The following is a 21,735-nucleotide window of genomic DNA, read 5'->3' on the forward strand; positions in this document are numbered from 1 at the left end:
TTTAGGACCCAAGGTTTCATAAAATCGAGGTGTGCACGGGTCCTTCCTCAGGTACTGCTTCGCACGCTTTCTTCTTTTCTTGTAATTTCGCAGGTTCCCTTCCAGCTTACCTATGTTTCGTTCGGTTAGGCTACAGTCAAGGCAGTTGGATACCACGTGTTCGACCCTTTCGCGTAACCCCTTGAACCAGAAGTCCTTCTTGACCATAGCTTCTGTTTTGGTAACCTCGAAATGCCCACGCTCGTGCGCTTGCCTGACTACCTGAGCCCGCATCGCCTTCGATACTACTATTAGCACATCGTCCTCACACTCCTTATACAAAATATTGTTTCTTACTACCTGCCCATCGGCCTGACTGCACGTTGCGGCGTCCAAAATCCTACAGACTTCAATGTCCTTGTTCTGTGCCCTTCTCAACCGTGCAATCAGCCCGTCTTCACTCTCCGTTACATACATAGTGCTCGGCAGGGGGTTCCTACTCGGAGCATCTACATGCTGCATACTTTTCCCCGGCCGATGACACGCCTGATACTTAATCTCGCCTAGTAACAAGGCCCATCTAGCCACACGCACACACAAATCTTTCTTTCTAACTACACCTATCGGACTCGCATACTCCAAGTCTGACGATTTGATGACACCCTCGTTTGTCCACGCTTCCATCAAATCATCTTCTTCCTTTCTTTCCGACGGCGCCAGTCTTCGCGGTCTTCGCGCTACCGGCTTGTCGCTTTCCAAAACTACTTTCGCGGTTATCCCGACGTCTCTCTTCTTCTCCGGCCTATACCCTTTAATAAGATCCCGAATGGCTTCACGGTAATGAGATTCTCGTACATGTGACAAGTCGATCTCGTCGGATTGTTCTATCGCGTTTACCCTCAGTACATCCGGCGCGTCCTCGTGACCGTCGGTCTGATCGTCGAGTCGTAAAAATGTCACCTCGCCCCGTTTGACTCGCAACTCTACCTGGTCTAAAAAGTCGGTACCTAAGAGTAGACTGTGTCTTGTCATTACCTTATTCGAGACAACATGCAGAGTGACAGTAAAGTCGCACCCGTCGACCGTCATTACCCTTGTGAACTCGCCCCAGGTACTATTGCCAGCGGAACCAAAACCATCAAACTTAAGTTTGCAGTTTCCCAGAGGTGGTGATCCTAACCTCACATACTCATCCGCTCGTATGAACGTAAGGTTACTACCTGTATCCACTAATGCCACAAACCTACAATCATCTATCGCCACTTCCTTCACATACTTCCCCTTTTCGGATCTTGACACTACGCAAGTCTCTTTCGGTTGTGCCGTACACCTCTCTGCAATATGTCCAAATCCGCTGCACTTGAAACACCTAACACCTTCTCCCCTCTCCGGACACTTAACACTTAGATGATCCTCACTACCGCAAATGAAGCATCTTCTTTTCTTCATTGCATCTACAGATTGACTGGGCTTCCCGTTCTTCTGGGTTTTAGCCGACTTCACAATCGACTTTGCTCTGCGACTCTTCTGCTCTTCGTACATCACTAACCTCTTCCTCAACTCTTTGATTGACGTCGCGCCGTACAATATAGCCTTATTGTTCTCGTCGTCTATTATTCCATCCACTATGTATTCCACCTTTGCTTCCTCCTCCATGTCCACATGGCTGGCTATCTCGAGCATGCGGTACATGTAAGCCAAACATGCTTCATCACTCTCCTTCTTTGTTTCTTCAAGTTTCTGATGTACTTGCCTACTGTTGACTTTCCTCGAAAATTCTTTCACTAGCCCCCTCTTCAACTCATGCCAAGTCCTGGCATGACACTCGAAGCTCGCAAATATTTTCGCTGATCCCTTCAGCAGCTTCCTGGCGTAGACTGCCTTCTGCCCATCCGACCACATGCACGTATCAGCGACTTCCTCGAACGACTCGAACCATCGTTCGACATTTTCACCTCTGTTGCCACTAAACGACTCTAATGCATCTTCGACGTCTCTAAAACTCAGCGTCGAACCAACACATGCCCTTCGACAACATTCGTCACGGTCCTGATACACCCTTCGCGTATCTCTCTTGTATTCTCTTGCGTTTTTCTTGCCATCTTCATCCTCACTTTCGTCGTCGCTTTCTTCTTCCGACGATATGTCATTACCATCCATGGCCGCTCGTAGCCGTGCGCGTAACTCTACTTTTCTTCCCGTCGTTTTTAAACCCAAACTAGCGAGGCGCTCCTTCAACTCCTTCGTATTCATTTTCTCAACATCCTCATCTTCGTTGCAATCACGCTCAGCTCTCTGTACATTTTCTAAATCTCGTTGATCGGTTAGCTCTTCACCGCCCGTCGATCCCTTACGATACGATTGTCCAGCCCTACACGCCCGATTCAGCCTTGCAATCAGCACTGACCTCGCACCCGATATAGGGAGGTTCATTCGCGCGAGCTTATTCCTCAGCTCCTCCAGCGTCGAACCCTCTTCACCCGACAACCGTTCGTCCCCGACGTTGGCCATTTTTCACACAACACAAACTTAAACAGTCAACGATATCGTCTTTTACCGCACCGCGTACCGGTAAATTCACAACTAGCTCGAATAGCTCTGTTAAACCGTTTCGTTTTCTGTCTTGTCCAATCCCGGACGAGCCCCCAAAATATGTAATATCGTGATGTAATATGTTCACAAAGAGTGGACAATAGAGATGTTAATCAGACAGAAAAGACGATTGTGGCTTAACTTGAACTATTCATACCAAACGTACAGAAAACAGCGCAATCCACACTCTCTCGGCAACGCCACTCGCAACCTCCGTCTCCGCTCAACTCGCACTCGGCTCCTCGACTCGCACTCTCGTTCTCGACTCGCACACTGTTTCTCGACTAACTGTTGTCGCATTCTATTGCCCTTTTCCTAGGCCCACCGCACACGTGTTCTGCAGACGCTCGTGGCCAGGGTCACGTAGGTCTTTTCCACGAAACTATGCACTTGAAAAGACCGATGACACATTGATGGGCCCGACGGCGCCTCGGCTCTCGCGACACTGTTCATAGTTCGTCCGATATTTCCCAGGCCTTTCGTCCACGATACTACATTAATAATAATAAAAGGTTATTCTTATTTCTAATAAACTCGAAAGTAAAATGACAAATGACAACATTATACCATGATATACCGACACAAAGACGCACCACACAGAAGAAACTAATAGAGAACGCTTTAAGCTTGGCAAACTTACCGCCCGACGAATTTGCATACACCATAACCAAAACCCAGGACACATGGCTCTGATCACAGGAGAAGCGGTCCATATAGTCGAATGCATTCCGGTACAAGTAAAGGTACGACATACAACAGAATGCTACTCGGAGCTACCCGTTTGGCAAGGGAATCACACCACAGGAACTCCGCCCGGACGTGCGCCAAACGTCGCGATATTCAGCACCATCGTCGTTGGCCACGAGCGGAATATATACCCAAAAAGACCTCGACGCACTACGGGACCACGTCATGTTCCCGGCAGAAAAATCTGCAGTCTTGAACACATTGGCCAGAGGAGCGACAGGAAAAACAATCGTCCCTGGAACAGTAAACATCCTGGGAATGATGGACGAAAACACATTAAGGACAATAGCGAAAAATACCGTATCAAGCTTATGGACTGGTTTCATGGAATTTGGAACTGTCAGTGCAGCAATATTTGGAATACTCGTAATGTTTAAATTAATCAAGACGATAATAGATATAGCCATATACGGATACCAGTTACGTGAAACTTACGGATGTGGAATCGCCCTATTAGGAGCAATATGCGGCTCAGTCACCCACCTGCTACTATATCTCAAAGGAAGACGAAATATCGATGATCAAACATCACAACCTCAAGGGATATCGATAACACCGGTAGTCACTCAACAACCAACGACATCTACGTCCGCCTTGAGCGAACTCAGAGACACCATCAGTCAAATTTCCTTTGGAAATTTGAACTCCAAGGGCGGGGGTGTCACGTCCCGCGCTCCGCACGCGCCGTAACAAGAACAAGAAAACCATTCTATACAAAACGCGCGAATAAGGATTTGAATGCACAAACGAACACACGGCGCTACGAAACTAAAGGAAGGATTAACAAAACGAGGGCGACTAATAGATCCAACCAATAAACAAAACACATATACACACAACTCTAAATAAACCTACCAATAACCGACTTGCAATTTGAAAACTTGTGGTTCAATATAATATAAATCCAACCAGTATAAAATAAAATAAATAGAACCAGCTAATGGATTGAACGAGTTACGAACCAAACAAATAAACCAGGAAATAAGAATAACTACAAAAGGGGAAATAATTGAAACGCCAGGAATACATGTATATATAAATATATTTTAATCAATCAACTTGGAGAGTTGCATATAAGTATAAACATATATGCCAGACATGTAATAAACTAGTAAATATTAGAGACAGTACTTCCAATACTATGCAACAAATACAATATTATCAATTTATGAAATATAAGTATATATGAAGTCAAAAACTAATAGTCTAACGAATACATAAAACATACAATATTGTATTATTAAAGAAATAAAAGTTACATTGTCAGAAACATATATATATGTGTGCGCATTCTATCAAACAGTAATCTAAGATACATACTTAAAACTAGCCTACATTCTGGTAAAGAGTTATAAAATAAGAACTACATTACGAAACATGCATGTCTATATATAAATATATATAATCTATATTCTAAACTAAATTACTACTAATGTGTGCGCATTCTACATTATTAAATCAAATTAGTAATCTAAGATACATACTTAAAACCAGCCTACATTCCGGTAAAGAGTTATAAAATAAGAACTACATTACGAAACATGCATGTCTCTACATAAATATATAAATAATCTATATTCTAAACTAAACCACTACTAATAATCTACAAAAGAAATAGAACACACAACGCAACACTTGCGACTAAGCGACAACCTATCGATAGGCCAAACGCTCAAAATAATTAACACCGCAACGACTTGAGGAATTCTATTATCAAACACAAGTATGTAAACACACATTAAACACACAATAATCTAGAAACAAAACCTTCAATACTATGTTGCCACAATACAAGATATATATGTATATATGAAATCAAATGATTGACACATAACCTCAAATACACAACATTATATCGCTAAGGAATCTAAATGAAAATCACATTGCCAGAAATATATACATATATACGTGTGCGTGTGCGTGTTCTATCTTATTAAATGAAGTTAATATAAAATAAATAAGTGACATTTCATTTCGTATGAATACTACACTGCCAGAAGAAATATGCATATGAATACGTATATGTCGGAGATGAAAGAACACCGGAGCCTTTGGAATTTTGGATAATCCCGCAACATTGTAACCTAGAGTCTACTATAGCTGTAATTGAACAATTGTAGTTATTCAACCCGATTGTAATTGTTCGAGAGTCGTGATAATGAGCTTGGGCTCGAGGCAACAGTCAGTCGCCGAACGTAGCCGCGGTCACGGGATGAACGCTTTGTCTAACAAAGGTATGGAGTAATTCTATAGCTCTCCTTAAAAGAAATATTCGTGGCGACACGAGACAATAAACATTCTAACGGTTTCTGTCCCGTGGCTCGCCACGTGCAGACCCTATTCTTCGAGTAAGATGATTGCCAGATGTCGATGCGTCTCCGCAGCACATGTTCGGCTAGCCCGAGAGCCCGTTATAAATCTTAAGGTTTAGTTAACTAAAGTCCTTCAAACAGACAAACAGTCTTTGTCCCAACTACGGGAAGATAGGGGAGACATATTTTTCAACTAGTGGCGTTTCCCACTAGCAGCTTTCCCTCGAGGGCGGCTAACATCCTTTTCTAACCACCGATATGGAGATTGACCAATTAGCAGCAACGCCAATTTCCCTTACATTCTGAACGAAGGCTTTTCTCGACGAATCCGATGATCTCGTGTCCTTAGACACACCCTATTATAGTTTTCCTCTGTGGCATCATCGGGACAGGAAGGGCATTCTCTCGCTCGCGATCTGATCGATCAAGGAGTAACGCCTTCGCGATCAGTGATTATTTTCAGACTTTGTGTGAACGTTCGGTTGTCATCCCGTTGGCCGCGGATTCGTTATTGAACCTAGGATCATTGTCATTAGTTTCTCGAGCACCTAACTACCGCGGTTACTTGTCCGGTTCTATAATAATCGTATTTGCACTAGTCAATGTCTTCTCCATTGCATAACGACAACGTGTAACCCAAACGAAGATTCGTTTCACGCCCCTAACCCTAATTCTAATGAAAACCCGACATATATATATATATGTGTGTGTGTGTGCGTATGTTTTATATTATCGAACACTCTATAAAATAAACTACTCAAAACAATAAATAACGCTATCGAAGAATTACAAAACATTAGTCATATTAAAATGACACACAACATAAATATATATATATGTATATTCACACGAACAATACTATTGTCACTTTAAACAATATTAATAAATAAATGTTCTAATTGCGGTAGAATAAGGAAAAACGAGCGACAGACGGAAAATTACTTCGATATCAAACAAAACTAAAGACCCGCCACTATAACTTTACTGATAACATTTATGAGCAGCCATGTTAGATTTACACGTGCGCATCGGAACAACTAACGCGCGTCATGGCGACAGGAATATTAGGGATTAATGGAAGTCAGGCGCGAGAAACAAATCATGAAAACACATTGTTAACATTTTTCTTTAATAAATTCTATGCGCAACTACACTGTCAAATACAAATGTAAAAAAATATATATATAGATATATTATTAATTAAAAAAAAGGGGGGAAATATAAAATTAAATATATTTAACAAACATAAAATAGATAACCTTAACATTTAAAATGTATATATATATATATATATGTCGGAGATGAAAGGAAAGCCGAAGCCCTTCCTTGGAAATTTTGGGAACATCCTCTAGTACCTTAGCCTAGATTTTATTATAGTTGTAATTGTTTAAGATTTGTAATAAGCGAGATTGGGTTCGAGGTGACAATCGGTCGCTGAACGTAGTCACGGTCACGGGATGGATGTTTTATCTAACGGAGGTCTGGAGTGGTTGTATGTGTTTTCCGAGAAATGTGGTTGTGGCGGCATGCGGCCTCGAGAGCGGGCCGAGCCACGTGTGATGTTGCCTCGGAGGTGCCGATGCAATGGGACATACATTGTATTTAGTAATCAAAACTCCAGGCGGAAACTGCCTAGCAACGGCGTTTGGAACTTTCTCGATGCTTCCAACGAGTGTGCCTAGCAACGGCGTTTGGAACCTTCTCGATGCTTCCAAACGGGTATAGAAAACAAAATGCAATCGTACAGGGAGAAAAATCTCCACGAGGCTGGCATTCTTGCGATTGCCTTGGAGAGTGATACATCGAGCATTTTCGACGATCGCATTTGCGTCTAAGTTAGTTTCGCTTAGTAAGGAGTTATCCCGGTGACCGTGGATTCGTTTGAACTCAAACATTGCTAATAGTATTATTTAATTTAATTATTCGTAGATCGTATTATTCATTAGGCTTAGTGTTTGTTAGACTTATTATTAGTTGTACTTATTATTTGTTAAGCTTAGTGATAGACCTGTATATACGTGTAAATAAAATCTCGGCTTTGTGAAACGATGGCTAGTCCACATGAAGAGTCGTGATCCGACATCAGAAGTGGGATCAGAACCGTTTAAAGTGCTACAAGAGCAAATGGACCTTATGCGCGAGTTAATTCAGACGCTAGCGCACAAACCGGGGGAGCAACGACCGAGTACGGAATCTAAGGATGCAACGTTACCACTTTTTGACCCCGAAGGCGCGGGCGCCGATCCATCCGCGTGGTGCTCTCATGCTGATCTGATTTTGAAAGACCACCCGATGCAAGAGAGTGCGTTACTTTCCGCTCTAAATCGCGCCCTAAGGGGTTCTGCTGCGCATTGGCTTTCACAAATGGTGCGCGGTGGAAAGCTTACCTGGCCAACGTTTAAGGAACAATTTCTTTCGCGTTTTGGTGGCAGAGAGACAGCCGCTTCGGCGTTAATAAGGATATCCAGAGAACGACCGTCGGAGACTGAATCTCCGGGAGCGTACGGTAGTCGCCTCCGCTCCATGCTGCAGATGAAGTTGCAAGATCTAACGATGCCCGAAGTGATCAATGCCCTCGCCCTTTATATGCTGAGTTCACAAGATCGACGCTTTCGGCGACTAACGCTCGCGAATAATATCAGGACGGAGGACCAATTTCATAATGAAATGAGGATTCTCCCTTACAACGATCAGCCGACATTTTCGCCAAGAAATTCACTAACGGAACCTGAAGCTAAACGCAGCAGGCTATCAGTTCCTCGGATTAAGTGCTACCGCTGTGGTGCTCACGGACATAGGAGAACGGAGTGTCGCCTGCAAACACAAACGGGGAAGGAGCAGGATATACGAAACCCGAAGGAAAAACGACCAGCCGCATCGTCGAAGGTGACCTGCTTCAAATGCCACGAGGAGGGACATATCGCGCCTAATTGCCCATCATCGCGGAAAAGAAACTACGATTCCATTGACGAACGCCGGATCGACTCCTGTGTAGTAGAAGCTCCGGCTGGTAGATTAAGCCATCTGGGTGAGTCGTATCCATTTTACTTTGATTCTGGGGCCGAGTGTTCGTTAATCAAAGAGTCCCTAGCCTCGAAATTTTCGGGTAAAAGAATAACCGATGTGGTAGTGATGCGGGGGATCGGGAATACTTGTATTAAGAGTACACTTCAGATTTTGTCCACTGTTCGTATTAACGATCTTACATTGGAGATAGTTTTTCATGTCCTTGCTGACGATTACCTAAAATACGACATCATGATTGGTCGCGAGATTTTGAGCCAGGGATTCGACGTAAATATCGCGCAAGATAGCCTCGTTATTTGTAAAACAAAGGTCGTTAACGCTTGTGGTAAAGTCGCGGAAGATGCGGTCAACATTAACGAGGTTGACACTGATGTGGTCGGTAACTATAAAGATCGATTAATCTCTGTTCTCGAAAAATTTAAAGAATCATTCATTACGGGTTTCCCGCGTACTCGCGTCAGTACGGGCCAGTTGGAAATACGGCTAATCGATCCCAACGTCACCGTGCAGAGAAGCCCTTACAGGCTTAGCGTGGAAGAGCGAAGAATAGTACGCGAGAGGATAGACGAATAAATTAAAGCGCAAATTGTAAAACCTAGTAATTCGCCGTTCGCGAGCCCTATAATACTCGTGAAGAAGAAGGACGGCTCAGACAGATTGTGCGTAGACTTTCGAGCGCTGAATAAAAATACGGTCGCGGATCGGTATCCCTTACCCCTTATTGCTGACCAAATCGCGAGATTGCAGAGTGCGAGATACTTCATTAGCCTGGACATGGCTAGCGGATTTCACCAGATTCCCATTCACCCTAACTCGACGGAATATACTGCGTTCGTTACCCCCGACGGTCAATACGAATACGTGACGATGCCGTTTGGGTTGAAAAATGCACCAGCCGTTTTCCAGAGAGCCATTTTCAAGGCCTTAGGCGACCTCGCTTATTCGTATGTCGTTGTTTATTTGGACGACGTTCTAATAATCGCCGACTCAATAGATCAAGCTCTAGAAAGGTTGCACACTGTACTAAACACTCTCGTAAACGCCGGATTTTCTTTCAATTTCGCTAAATGTTCTTTTCTGAAGACGTCGGTACTTTATTTGGGATATGTAATTCGTAACGGAGAAGTTCGTCCAAACCCGGGAAAAATACAAGCTTTGAATTCTTTACCTGCACCGTCGACCGTCACACAGCTTAGGCAGTTTATAGGTTTGGCCTCTTACTTCCGAAAATTTATTCCTAAATTTTCGCAAGTGATGAAACCCTTGTACGCACTCACTTCTAGTAACAAGCACATAACTTGGACGGACAGGCACGAAAAGATAAGACAACAGATAATTTCCGTTCTGACCGACGCGCCGGTGTTAATGATATTTGATCCCAATCGTCCCATAGAGCTACATACCGACGCTAGTTCGGAGGGGTATGGAGCTATTTTAATGCATAGAGTCGAAAAGGAAAACAGAGTCATCGAATATTATAGTAAAAGGACCAGTCCCGCGGAATCTAGGTATCATTCGTACGAACTGGAGACACTAGCAGTAGTAAGCGCCGTTAAGCATTTCCGACACTACTTACATGGACGGAAATTCTTAGTAGTTACGGACTGTAATTCTTTGAAAGCCTCCAGCAACAAAGTAAACTTAAACGACCGGGTTTATAGGTGGTGGGCTTATTTGCAAACATTCGATTTTGACATCATGTATCGAGAGGGTAAACGAATGGCCCACGTAGATTTCTTTTCGCGAAACCCCGTAGACTTGAATCGCCGTATGATAGACAAGGTCGCAGAGAAAGAGATTAATCTGGCCGAGATCTCCGAAGACTGGCTATTAGCGGAACAACGTCGCGATCCGCAAATCTCCGAAATCGTTAATAAATTACAGAACGAAGAGCTCGCGGAAGATATCGCGAATACCTACGAACTGCGATCCGGTACACTTTACCGTAAAGTACAACGAAAGGGCAGAACCCTTTGCTTACCCATTGTTCCGAGAGGTTTTAGATGGTCCGTCATCAACCATGTGCATCAGTCAATTATGCACTTAGGATGGGATAAAACGCTCGAGAAGCTCTATGAGTATTATTGGTTCGAGGGAATGGCGAAGTATGTTCGCAAGTTTGTCGAGAACTGCCATGCTTGTAGAGTTTCGAAGGCTAGTTCAGGTAAAATACAGGCTGAACTGCATCCTATACCTAAGACCGGCATACCGTGGCATACGGTGCATATGGACATAACGGGCAAGCTGAGTGGCAAGAATGACTCGAAAGAGTATGTCGTCGTCTTGATCGATGCCTTTACGAAATTCGTGCACTTATATCACACACGCAAATTGGATTCGCTCAGCGTTATCAAGGCACTTAAGTCCGCCGTGTTTTTGTTCGGTAGTCCCTGTCGGATAATAGCAGATCAGGGTAGATGTTTCACGGGCCGGGAATTTCAAGAATTCTGTGCAAGCAAACAAATCAAAGTTCATTTGATCGCGACCGGTGCAAGTAGGGCCAATGGGCAAGTAGAACGTGTTATGAGCACGTTAAAAAATATGTTCACAACGGTAGAAACGACCGGGCGTTCATGGCAAGACGCGATCGGGGAGATGCAATTGGCTTTGAATTGCACCATCAACCGCGTAACCAAATCGAGTCCTTTAGAGTTATTGATTGGTAGAGCAGCAAGACCGTATGACTTATTACTACCTGATAACATTGAGGAAAAAGAAATAGATATCTCCAGTGTAAGACAACAGGCAATAAAAGAGATGGAAACTAGTGCTAGGTATGACAAAGAGAGATTCGATAAAACCAAAGCTAAAGTAGTTAGGTTTAATCCTGGTGATTTGGTACTACGCCAAAATGAAGAAAGGAACCAGACAAAATTGGATCCAAAATTCAGGGGTCCGTTTGTGATATCGGAGGTCCTGGAAGGAGACCGATATACCTTGAAAACACTGGATGGGAAAAGGTCATACAAGTACAGTCATGACAGGTTAAGGAAAATGCCGGATAGTCGCATTCCTGCGGAGTTGGATGTCTGTTGTGATGACGAGAACAGTGACCATGGCGATGTGAGTACCCCGATCCCAGAGGATCGTAGAATTATATGAGCCCAGGTGCGGCCATGGGACGGAGTTCAGTGCGGTCAGGCACTGGGAGTGACGATGTCACGAAGCTGGGAGCCGGTTTAGTACCGACAGCGACGATGTCACGAAGCTGGGAGCCGGTTTAGTACCGACAGCGACGATGTCACGAAGCTGGGAGCCGGTTTAGTACCGACAGCGACGATGTCACGAAGCTGGGAGCCGGTTTAGTACCGACAGCGACAATGCCACGAGGTTGGAGCTGGTTTAGTACCGATAGCGACAATGTCACGAGGTTGGAGCTGGTCTAGTACCGACAGCGACAATGTCACGGATTTGGAGCTGGTCTAGTACCGACAGCGACGATGTCACGAAGCTGGAGCTGGTCTAGTACCGACAGTGACAATGTCACGAGGCTGGAGGCGGTCTAGTGTTGACAGCGATCGTGTTACGAAGCTGGTTATGTAACGAACTTTGAGAGTATGTGCGATTCGAAGGATGAGACCCATTTGGGTGTGAAATCGAGAATGGTCCGTCATGTCATTACGACCCGACTGAAAGCACGCAGAATGCAACTGGCACTTTGAATGCTAATCACAATGACACTAATCTTGTTTCCTTTTGTTTTGTTGACGAAGGTACACCCGAGGACGTGTGATAGTCAGGATGGCCGTGTCGGAGATGAAAGGAAAGCCGAAGCCCTTCCTTGGAAATTTTGGGAACATCCTCTAGTACCTTAGCCTAGATTTTATTATAGTTGTAATTGTTTAAGATTTGTAATAAGCGAGATTGGGTTCGAGGTGACAATCGGTCGCTGAACGTAGTCACGGTCACGGGATGGATGTTTTATCTAACGGAGGTCTGGAGTGGTTGTATGTGTTTTCCGAGAAATGTGGTTGTGGCGGCATGCGGCCTCGAGAGCGGGCCGAGCCACGTGTGATGTTGCCTCGGAGGTGCCGATGCAATGGGACATACATTGTATTTAGTAATCAAAACTCCAGGCGGAAACTGCCTAGCAACGGCGTTTGGAACATTCTCGATGCTTCCAAACGGGTATAGAAAACAAAATGCAATCGTACAGGGAGAAAAATCTCCACGAGGCTGGCATTCTTGCGATTGCCTTGGAGAGTGATACATCGAGCATTTTCGACGATCGCATTTGCGTCTAAGTTAGTTTCGCTTAGTAAGGAGTTATCCCGGTGACCGTGGATTCGTTTGAACTCAAACATTGCTAATAGTATTATTTAATTTAATTATTCGTAGATCGTATTATTCATTAGGCTTAGTGTTTGTTAGACTTATTATTAGTTGTACTTATTATTTGTTAAGCTTAGTGATAGACCTGTATATACGTGTAAATAAAATCTCGGCTTTGTGAAACGATGGCTAGTCCACATGAAGAGTCGTCGGGCGCCCAAAATTCGAATCGTGACCCGACATATATATATGTCGGAGAGGGAAGAACACCGGAACACCTAGAACTTGGAATAGTCCAGCAACAGTGTACTCCAGGGTCTACTATAGCTGTAGTCAAACGATGACAGTTAGCTAATCCGATTGTAATCGTTCGAGACTGGTGATGGTGAGCTTTGGCTCGGGGCGACGGCCCGTCGCCCAACGTAACCGCGGTCGACGGGACGGGCGCTTTGTCTAGCAAAGGTATAGAGCGACAGTATGACCTCCAGTACAGGAAGTATCGGGCAGTAAAACATTCCAACGGGCCCCTCAGACAATGAATACCCAAAGTTGAGGCACTTGCGCGACACGAGTACCGCTAGCCCGAGGACCCGCCATAAAACCTAGGTCACTTCCGGCAATTAAGAGTTTCCTAATGGACAGGCAGGTTGGTTCCAAAAGCGACCGATGGAGACACGGGGGTCGGGCATCCTCGGGACGGGCACTGGGGCATTCTTGCTAGAGATCTGTGCGAGGAAGCACGGAGCGTCTTACGATCAGGAGCAGTGCACGTTTGAGTTCTACTAAGCATATCTATCACCCCGTCGGCCGCGTATTCGTAACCGAACCGGAGACCATCGTCACCAGTACCGCGAGCATCTAACCCCGGGTTGATCGCCGGTTCTGTACTCTCGATATTTGCGTTAATAAACGGTGTTTGCGTGATATCGCAACGATGGCTGCTCCTCAGGGCAACTCGCCGAACGCCCCCAACCTGATCCTCAATGCAACCCCGACATATATATATATGTCGGAGCGGACATTAGAATTAGGGTTAGGGGCGTGAAACGAATCTTCGTTTGGGTTACACGTTGTCGTTATGCAATGGAGAAGACATTGACTAGTGCAAATACGATTATTATAGAACCGGACAAGTAACCGCGGTAGTTAGGTGCTCGAGAAACTAATGACAATGATCCTAGGTTCAATAACGAATCCGCGGTCGACGGGATGATAGATGAACGTACTCACAAAATCTAAGTCGGACGCGTAATATTCACTGGTCGTAAAGAGTTACTCCTTTCATCAATGAGATCGCGAGAAAGAATGTCTTTCCCGTCCCGATCATGCCACAGAGGAAAACTATAATGGGGTGTGTCTAAGGACACGAGATCATCGGATTCGTCGAGAAAAGCCTTCGTTCAGAAAGTAAGGGAAATTGGCGTTGCTAATTGGTCAATCTCCATATCGGTGGTTAGAAAAGGATGTTAGCCGCCCTCGAGGGAAAGTTGCTAGTGGGAGACGCCACTCGTTGAAAAATATGTCTCCCCTATCTTCCCGTAGTTGGGACAAAGACTGTTTGTCTGTTTGAAGGACTTTAGTTAACTAAACCTTAAGATTTATAACGGGCTCTCGGGCTAGCCGGACATGTACTGCGGAGACGCATCGACATCTGGCAATCATCTTACTCGAAGAATAGGGTCTGCACGTAGCGAGCCACGGGACAGAAACCGTTGGAATGTTTACTGTCGCGCGTCGCCCCGAATATTTCTTTTAAGAAGAGCTATAGAATTACTCCATACCTTGTTAGGCAAAACGTTCTTCCCGTGACCGCGGCTACGTTCGGCGACTGACTGTCGCCTCGAGCCCAAGCTCATTATCACGACTCTCGAACAATTACAATCGGGTTGAATAACTACAATTGTTCAATTACAGCTATAGTAGACTCTAGGTTACAATGTTGCGGGATTATCCAAAATTCCAAAGGCTCCGGTGTTCTTTCATCTCCGACATATATATGTCGGAGATAAGAGGACACCGGTGCCTTCCCTCTGAAACCTCGGGAAAATCCATAAAAACATTGTAATTAAAATCTACAGTTGTAACTAAACGATTTGCCGTCATTCTAATCAATTGTATTTGTTTGAGACTTGTGACAATGAGCTTGGACTCAAGGCGACAATTAGTCGCCGAACGTAGCCGCGGTCAACGGGACGAACTCTCCATCTAACAAAGGCATTAAGTAATCCTATAGCTATCCTTAAAAGAAAGATTTGTAGCGGCACATGGCAGTAAACATTCCAACGGTTTCTGTCCCGTAGCTCGCCACACGCAGATCCTATTCTCCGGGCAGGATGTTTACCAGATGTCGACGCGTCTCCACAGTACGTGATCGGCTAGCCCGAGGACCGTCATAAACACTAATATCTAGTTACATAAATCCTTCAACAGATACACAGTCTTTGTCCCAGTTACGGGAAGACAGGAGAGACCTATTTTTCCACGAACGACGTCTCCCACTAGCAACCCTCCCTCAAGGGCGGCTAGCATCCTTTTCTAACTACCGATATGGAGATTGGCCAATTAGCAGCAACGTCAATTTCCCTTACTTTCCGAACGTAGGATGTCCCCGACGAATCCGATGATCTCGTGTCCTTAGACACACCCCGTCATGGTTTTCCTCTGGGGTATCACCGGGACGGAAAGTCATTCTCTCTTGCGACCTCACCGACAAAAAGAGATTAACGCCTTACGGTCAGTGAATATCAACACAGAATCCGACTTAGATTTTTGCGAGTGCGTACGACTACCGTCCCGTTGTCCGCGGACTCGTTATCGAACCTAAGACCATTGTCACTAGCGTCGCGAGTATGTGGTCATTGTGAGTTTGTGTCAACTCTGTAACAATTTCGTGTGTGTCAATAAAAATAACTTCAGTGTAAAAGAAAACATGGATAGCTTCAGTGAGGAATCCTTACCTGTCCCAAGCCCCCGCCACGAGGACGACTCGGGCCCAGACTCGGAACTTGACTCGACATATATATATGTCGGAGATGAAAGAACACCGGAGTCTGTAATTGAACAATTGTAGTTATTCAATCCGATTGTAATTGTTCGAGAGTTGTGATAATGAGCTTGGGCTCGAGGCGACAGTCAGTCGCCGAACGTAGCCGCGGTTACGGGATGAACGCTTTGTCTAACAAAGGTATGGAGTAATTCTATAGCTCTCCTTAAAAGAAATATTCGTGGCGACACGCGACAGTAAACATTCCAACGGTTTCTGTCCCGTGGCTCGCCGCACGCAGACGCTATTCTTCGAGTAAGATGATTGCCAGATGTCGATGCGTCTCCGCAGTACGTGTTCGGCTAGCTCGAGGGCCCGTTATAAATCTTAAGATTTAGTCAACTAAAGTCCTTCAAACAGACAAACAGTCTTTGTCCCAACTACGGGAAAATAGGGGAGACCTATTTTTCAACGAGCGGCGTCTCCCACTAGCAACTTTCCCTCGAGGGCGCCTAGCATCTTTTTCTAACCACCGATATGGAGATTGACCAATTAGCAGCAACGCCAATTTCCCTTACTTTCTGGACGAAGGCTTTTCTCGACGAATCCGATGATCTCGTGTCCTTAGACACACCCCATTATAGTTTTCCTCTGTGACATCATCGGGACGGGAAAGGCATTCTCGCTCGCGATCTCACTGATGAAAGAAGTAACCCTTTACGACCAGTGAATATTACGCATCCGACTTAGATTTTGTGAGCCCGTACATCCACTATTCCGTTGACCGCGGATTCGTTATTGCACTTAGGATCATTGTCATTAATTTCTCGAGTATCTAATTACCACGGTTACTTGTCCGATTCTATAATAATCGCAGTTGCACTAGTCAATGTCTTCCCTATTGCACAACGACAATGTGTAATCCAAATGAAGATTCGTTTCACGCCCCTAACCCTAATTCTAATGTAAACCCGACATTTATAATGTAAAAAATATATATGTAATACAAAAAGAATGTAGAATATAGGTACTAATGTTTAATCTGATTTTCTGTAATTTTGACAGTTTTGTAATCTTTTATTTTTATATTTTTATATTTTCTATATCTTTGTGCTCTTGTATTTTTTATATAATTCTATATTCAAGTAACAGTATAAAAAGGATACGAAAAGTATGGAATGGCAATGCATGTAACGGTACGTGAATGTTACGCGTGCGCAAGATAACCAGGAGAGGTTGTATAGGAATCAAGAGGTCGTTGGACAAAGAGAACGTTTTTTAGCATTACCTTATGTTTAAGACATTCATATATTCTGCAGATATTAGTTCCTATCAGTATACCCACGTCGTTATTAACAAGATGTTTATGTATTTCCATTATCTTTGCTCTAAAATTCACTGTTATTTTGGGAATTTGTTAAAAAATCTCTTAATCCTTTTAGGAGATGTATCACTCTAAACTGAGATCTAAACTCAGATCACAGGTTTTTTTTATTTTATAGATTAGATTCACAATTTGTCCAGTTTGGACATTTGGTAGAATTTTTTAGCTGTTAGATTATTATGTGGGTAGCTACCCCCAGTGGGATACCATCTTCGTGTTTGTTTGGTTGTGTCCTTTGTGAGGTCTGCTGGGTATTTCCCTTTCAGCCTTCTATCCATGTTTGAGGTGTTGATCGTTTCCGCAGCTAGCCAGTTTGGCTGTGTTCCTATTCTTTCTTTGTATTTTTCTGCGTGTCTGCTAATTTTCTCTTTGACCATTGGTATTCCCAGGTCCTTCTGTATGCCTTCGTTTCTAACGTACCATGGGGCGTTTACTATTGTTCTAAGAATTTTAGCTTGTACTGTCTCTATTTTGTTTATATGGCTCATTGCCGCTGCCCCCCATAGTGGTATTCCGTACGTCCAGATTGGTTTTATGATCGTTTTGTATATTTTTAATTTATTTTCTATGCTTAATTTGGATTTTCGACTTGTTAGCCAATGCATTTGTCTCCTTGTTGTCTGTATTTTGTCTATTATTGATTTAGTATGCTGTTTCCATGTGAGTTGTGTTTCTAGGTGGTCTAGTCCTAGGTATTTGACTTGCCTTGTTTGCGGTATGTGCGTGCCGTTCAGTAGGATGTTTGATGGTGTCTGTTTTCGCAGTGTGAATGTAATATGGTTGCATTTATCGGGGTTTGCTTTTATTTGTTTATCTTGCAGCCACTTTTCTATTTTTGTGATATGTTCTTGTAGTAATTTGACTGCTGTTTCTGGGTTAGTGTGCCTGACTAGTACAGCTGTGTCGTCCGTGAGTGTCAGTATTTTGCTATTGGTAGTTGTTGGTATGTTTTGTGTATAGTATTGATCCTAAGACGCTTCCTCGCGGAACTCCTGCCTTGATGTCTTTAACTTCAGAGTATGTGTCCTTGATTTTTATTACGAAGGTTCTGCTGCTTAAGTAAGATTTTATTAATTGGTATATTTGCTCCGGAAATTGTTTCCTGATTGTTTGTAGTAGGCTTTCGTGGTTTATTTTGTCAAATGCTTTATCTATGTCCATAGAGAGGGCTGTACAGTATTGTTTGTTTTCTAATGCTAGTATTATTTCTTTAATGAGCCTGTGCATTTGCTCTATAGTGAAGTGTATGTTTCTGAATCGAAATTGGTGATCTGGTATTAATTTTTCCTTCTATATTATTGGTTTTATGCGGTTGCATATTATTTCCTCTAGTATTTTGGAAAACACAGGAAGTAGTGATATTGGTCTGTAAGATGCAGTTTGGTGTGGTTCTTTGCCTGGTTTAGGTAACATTATGTCCTGTGCTAGTTTCCACAGTTTAGGAAAGTATTGGATTCTTAGTATTGCATTGAATATTATTGTCATTAGTGTTATCGCTTTTGGCGGAAGGTTTTTCAAGATTTTACCATTGATTAGGTCGATTCGTGGTGCTTTATTGTTTTTTGTTTTCTCGATTATGTTTCTAATTTCTTGTGCTGTTGTTTTAGGTATGGTATAGTGGTTGTCAGTTGAGGTACTAGTGGTAAACGCATCCTCGTCCGTATGACATTTGGGGTTGCTGTTGTTGATATTATGTGGTATAAATGTGTTTCAAAGGTGGTTGGAAAATTCTGCAGCTTGCTCTTCGTTGCTTCTTGCCCATGTGTTGTCTGCCGTCCTGATTGCTGGGACTAGTTTTATTGGTTTCTTTTTTTTTCGTGGCTTTCCATAGGGAGTAGTTGGAGTTCTCGTGAGCAGAGAGTGACTCCATGAATTTTGTGAATTCGTTATTGTTGTGCACTTTTATTTTGTTTTTTATTTCCTTTGCAAGTTTGTTTAGGTGTTTTTTGTTTTCTCGTGTTCTATGTTTTTGCCATTTTGCTTTCGCTTTTCTTTTTTCTCTAATTTTTTCAAGTATGTCTGATGGAATTATTTTTGTTTGTCTGTTGGTTGGTTCAGGTATAGTGGTTGTCCATGATGCTTCTTGGATAGTTTCTGTCAATGGTGTTACTGCCTGTTCGACGTGTTCGGGTGTTTCCAATGGGATGCTGCAACTGGTTTTGCTCTCGATTATTTCTTTAAAAATTTGCCATTTGGTTGTCCTGTTGCATAGTGTCCCTGGATTGCTATAAAGTATTAATTTGTTTCTGTAAGCAATTGGGCTGTATGCAATGAGGCTGGGTGTTATTTTTAGTTTATTTGCGTTTAGTCCCTTTGTAACTGCAAAATCGAGTAGGCCAGGTATTTTGCTCAGGTCTGTCGGCCAGTATGTCTTCCTGTGGATAATATATTGAGGTTGTTGTTAATGTATTTTTCCAGGGTTCTACCTCGAGGTGTGGTAATTCTTGATCCCCATAGCGTGTGGTTTGCATTGTAGTCTCCCGTTGCGATATACTTGTCACCTAAGTGTTGAAAGTACTCTTCCCACGTTTGTGATGTCATTTTGTGTCGCGGTGGTACATATACTGCTGACAACTGTAAATGGTTGCTGCTAGTTTGTACAGTAACGGTGGTTGCTTGTATATATTCCTTACTAGCTTGGCTGTGTTAGTGGTGTTTAATGTCGTTTCTTATTATTACTGCGGTCCCTCCGTGTGATTTTCCTGAGGGATGCTTGGTATCATATATTCTGTAGTACGGTATTTTTATGTAACTTTTTATAGTGAAGTGTGTTTCCGATACGAGTAGTATGTCGATATTATTATTATACAGGAATGTTTTAGTTTCTAGGGCCCTTTGTTATAGTCCGTTAGAGTTCCATGCTGCTATTTCAAGCATGTCCATTTTTATTTTTTACTTAGCAAGTTTGTGAGTAGTTGTAACATGACTGTTGTTTGTTGTACTTGTTGCCTTAGTATTGTGTTTTTCTCACGTACCATTTTTCTTAATATCTCTGTACCTTTAATGGATTGTTTGAGCATTTCTTTGATTTCTGTATCGTCTTCGGTGTTGTTGCTTTGATTCTGTTTGTTTGTGGGCGTTGTTTGTCTAATGTTTTGGGTTACTTGCGCGTAGCTGCGGTTTCCTTGGGGATCGGTGTTTCCGTTTATAGCTTTTGGTTCATTTTATGCTTTCAATGTTGCTTAATTATCCGTTATACTTTGTTGTGGTTGGTAGTTATTGATTGATCTATTGCCAAGTGGTGGAAACTGTTTACGTTGTGATTGTTTTCTGATTTCGCATCCTTTATAGCTGGCTGGGTGGTTTCCATTACAGTTGTAACATTTTACTTCATTTATTTTCCCTACGTATGGACAGTGTGTTGTTAAATGCTTCGTATCGTATCTTGTCATATTGTTTATTGCTCTTGTTTGGTGACCAATTTTTGCTAATTCGTCACTTAATTTTTTTTGTGTTAGTTTTTGAATGTAGTCCTCTTATAACTATTTCGTAGCTCCTTTCCGTTTTCAGCTGAAATGTGTGGTACACAGCGTTTTTTCTTTTAATTCCTTTATCACTTTCCTATAATTTTCTGGGGTGTTTATTTGAATTTTTACTTGTTCTAATTTTGTTTGTTTTATTGTGTAGTTTTCCTTCCCAACTATATCGTTTAGTCGATCAATAAGCGGGTCTATTATCTGGGCGTCGACAAATATTGGTGGTGGTTTTGTAGTTTGCGTTGATTTAGTTGTGTTTTTGGTTGTTGGGTCGTCTATTTCTTTCGTAAGTGAGCTGAAGGAGTTTCTTAATGGTAATTCTTGCAGCCATCGCTGCTTTTCTGTATCTGAATTTCCTGTTATTTTTCGTTTCTTGTTATAACTTGCCACCTTCCAGCTTTCATCCTGTTGGGTTAATTCGTTATTGGTAATATTCTCTTCATTGTTTGGTATTGTTTCCATATCAACTTCGTTTGTAGCTGAGCATTCCTGTTCTTCGTTTATTGGTTGGCTTGGTTTTGATATGTTTGTTGTTTTATTTATGTAGTATTGTTCGTCTTTGTTAATTATTTTTATCGGTGGGATGTGCTTTTTCGTTTTAGTTTTGCTTGTAGTCTTCTTAGTAGAAGACACGAGTTTCCACCATTTAGCTATGGGCGTTGCCGTTCGTAACTTTCTCTTCCCCACTTGCCGCACTTTTTCTGAAGCACTGTTTTACACGTCCGTTTGGCTCGGTTGCTCTGGCAGAACTCGATTTACAACATTGAGAACATTTATATCGAAAATTCTTTCTCGCATGAAGCTTCTGTATTAATACAAAAGGCACGAATTAAGATATATGATTGTTCACAAGTATTAGAGCACTTGCTGATCTTGTAGATTTTATAGAAAATGTGATACATGATTGACCAAGATTATTAAGAAAATGAAGTTTACATCCGTATGAGATTAACGATCCGAAAC

The 21,735-nt window shown here is 42.9% G+C and overlaps 1 protein-coding gene across 1 annotated transcript; it reads left to right on the plus strand.

Moving 5' to 3' along the window:
- The first annotated feature begins 6,932 nt into the window (after positions 1-6,932).
- Positions 6,933-13,223, plus strand: LOC143303902 (uncharacterized). Its single transcript, XM_076626064.1, has 2 exons — positions 6,933-8,658; positions 12,371-13,223. Exons 1-2 carry the CDS (start codon positions 7,692-7,694, stop codon positions 12,388-12,390), a joined length of 987 nt encoding a protein of 328 aa, XP_076482179.1. The 5' UTR covers positions 6,933-7,691; the 3' UTR covers positions 12,391-13,223.
- The last annotated feature ends 8,512 nt before the right edge of the window (positions 13,224-21,735 follow it).

The sequence above is a fragment of the Bombus vancouverensis genome, chromosome 17 (assembly GCF_051014615.1).
Source record: "Bombus vancouverensis nearcticus chromosome 17, iyBomVanc1_principal, whole genome shotgun sequence".
NCBI classification, from domain to species: domain Eukaryota; kingdom Metazoa; phylum Arthropoda; class Insecta; order Hymenoptera; family Apidae; genus Bombus; species Bombus vancouverensis.

Coding starts and splice junctions, on each gene's coding strand:
- LOC143303902 (XM_076626064.1), top strand. CDS start 7,692: ATGAAGAGTCGTGATCCGACATCAGAAGTGGGATCAGAACCGTTTAAA. Junction 8,659..12,370: donor TGGTAGATTAAGCCATCTGG/GTGAGTCGTATC, acceptor TTGTTGACGAAG/GTACACCCGAGGACGTGTGA.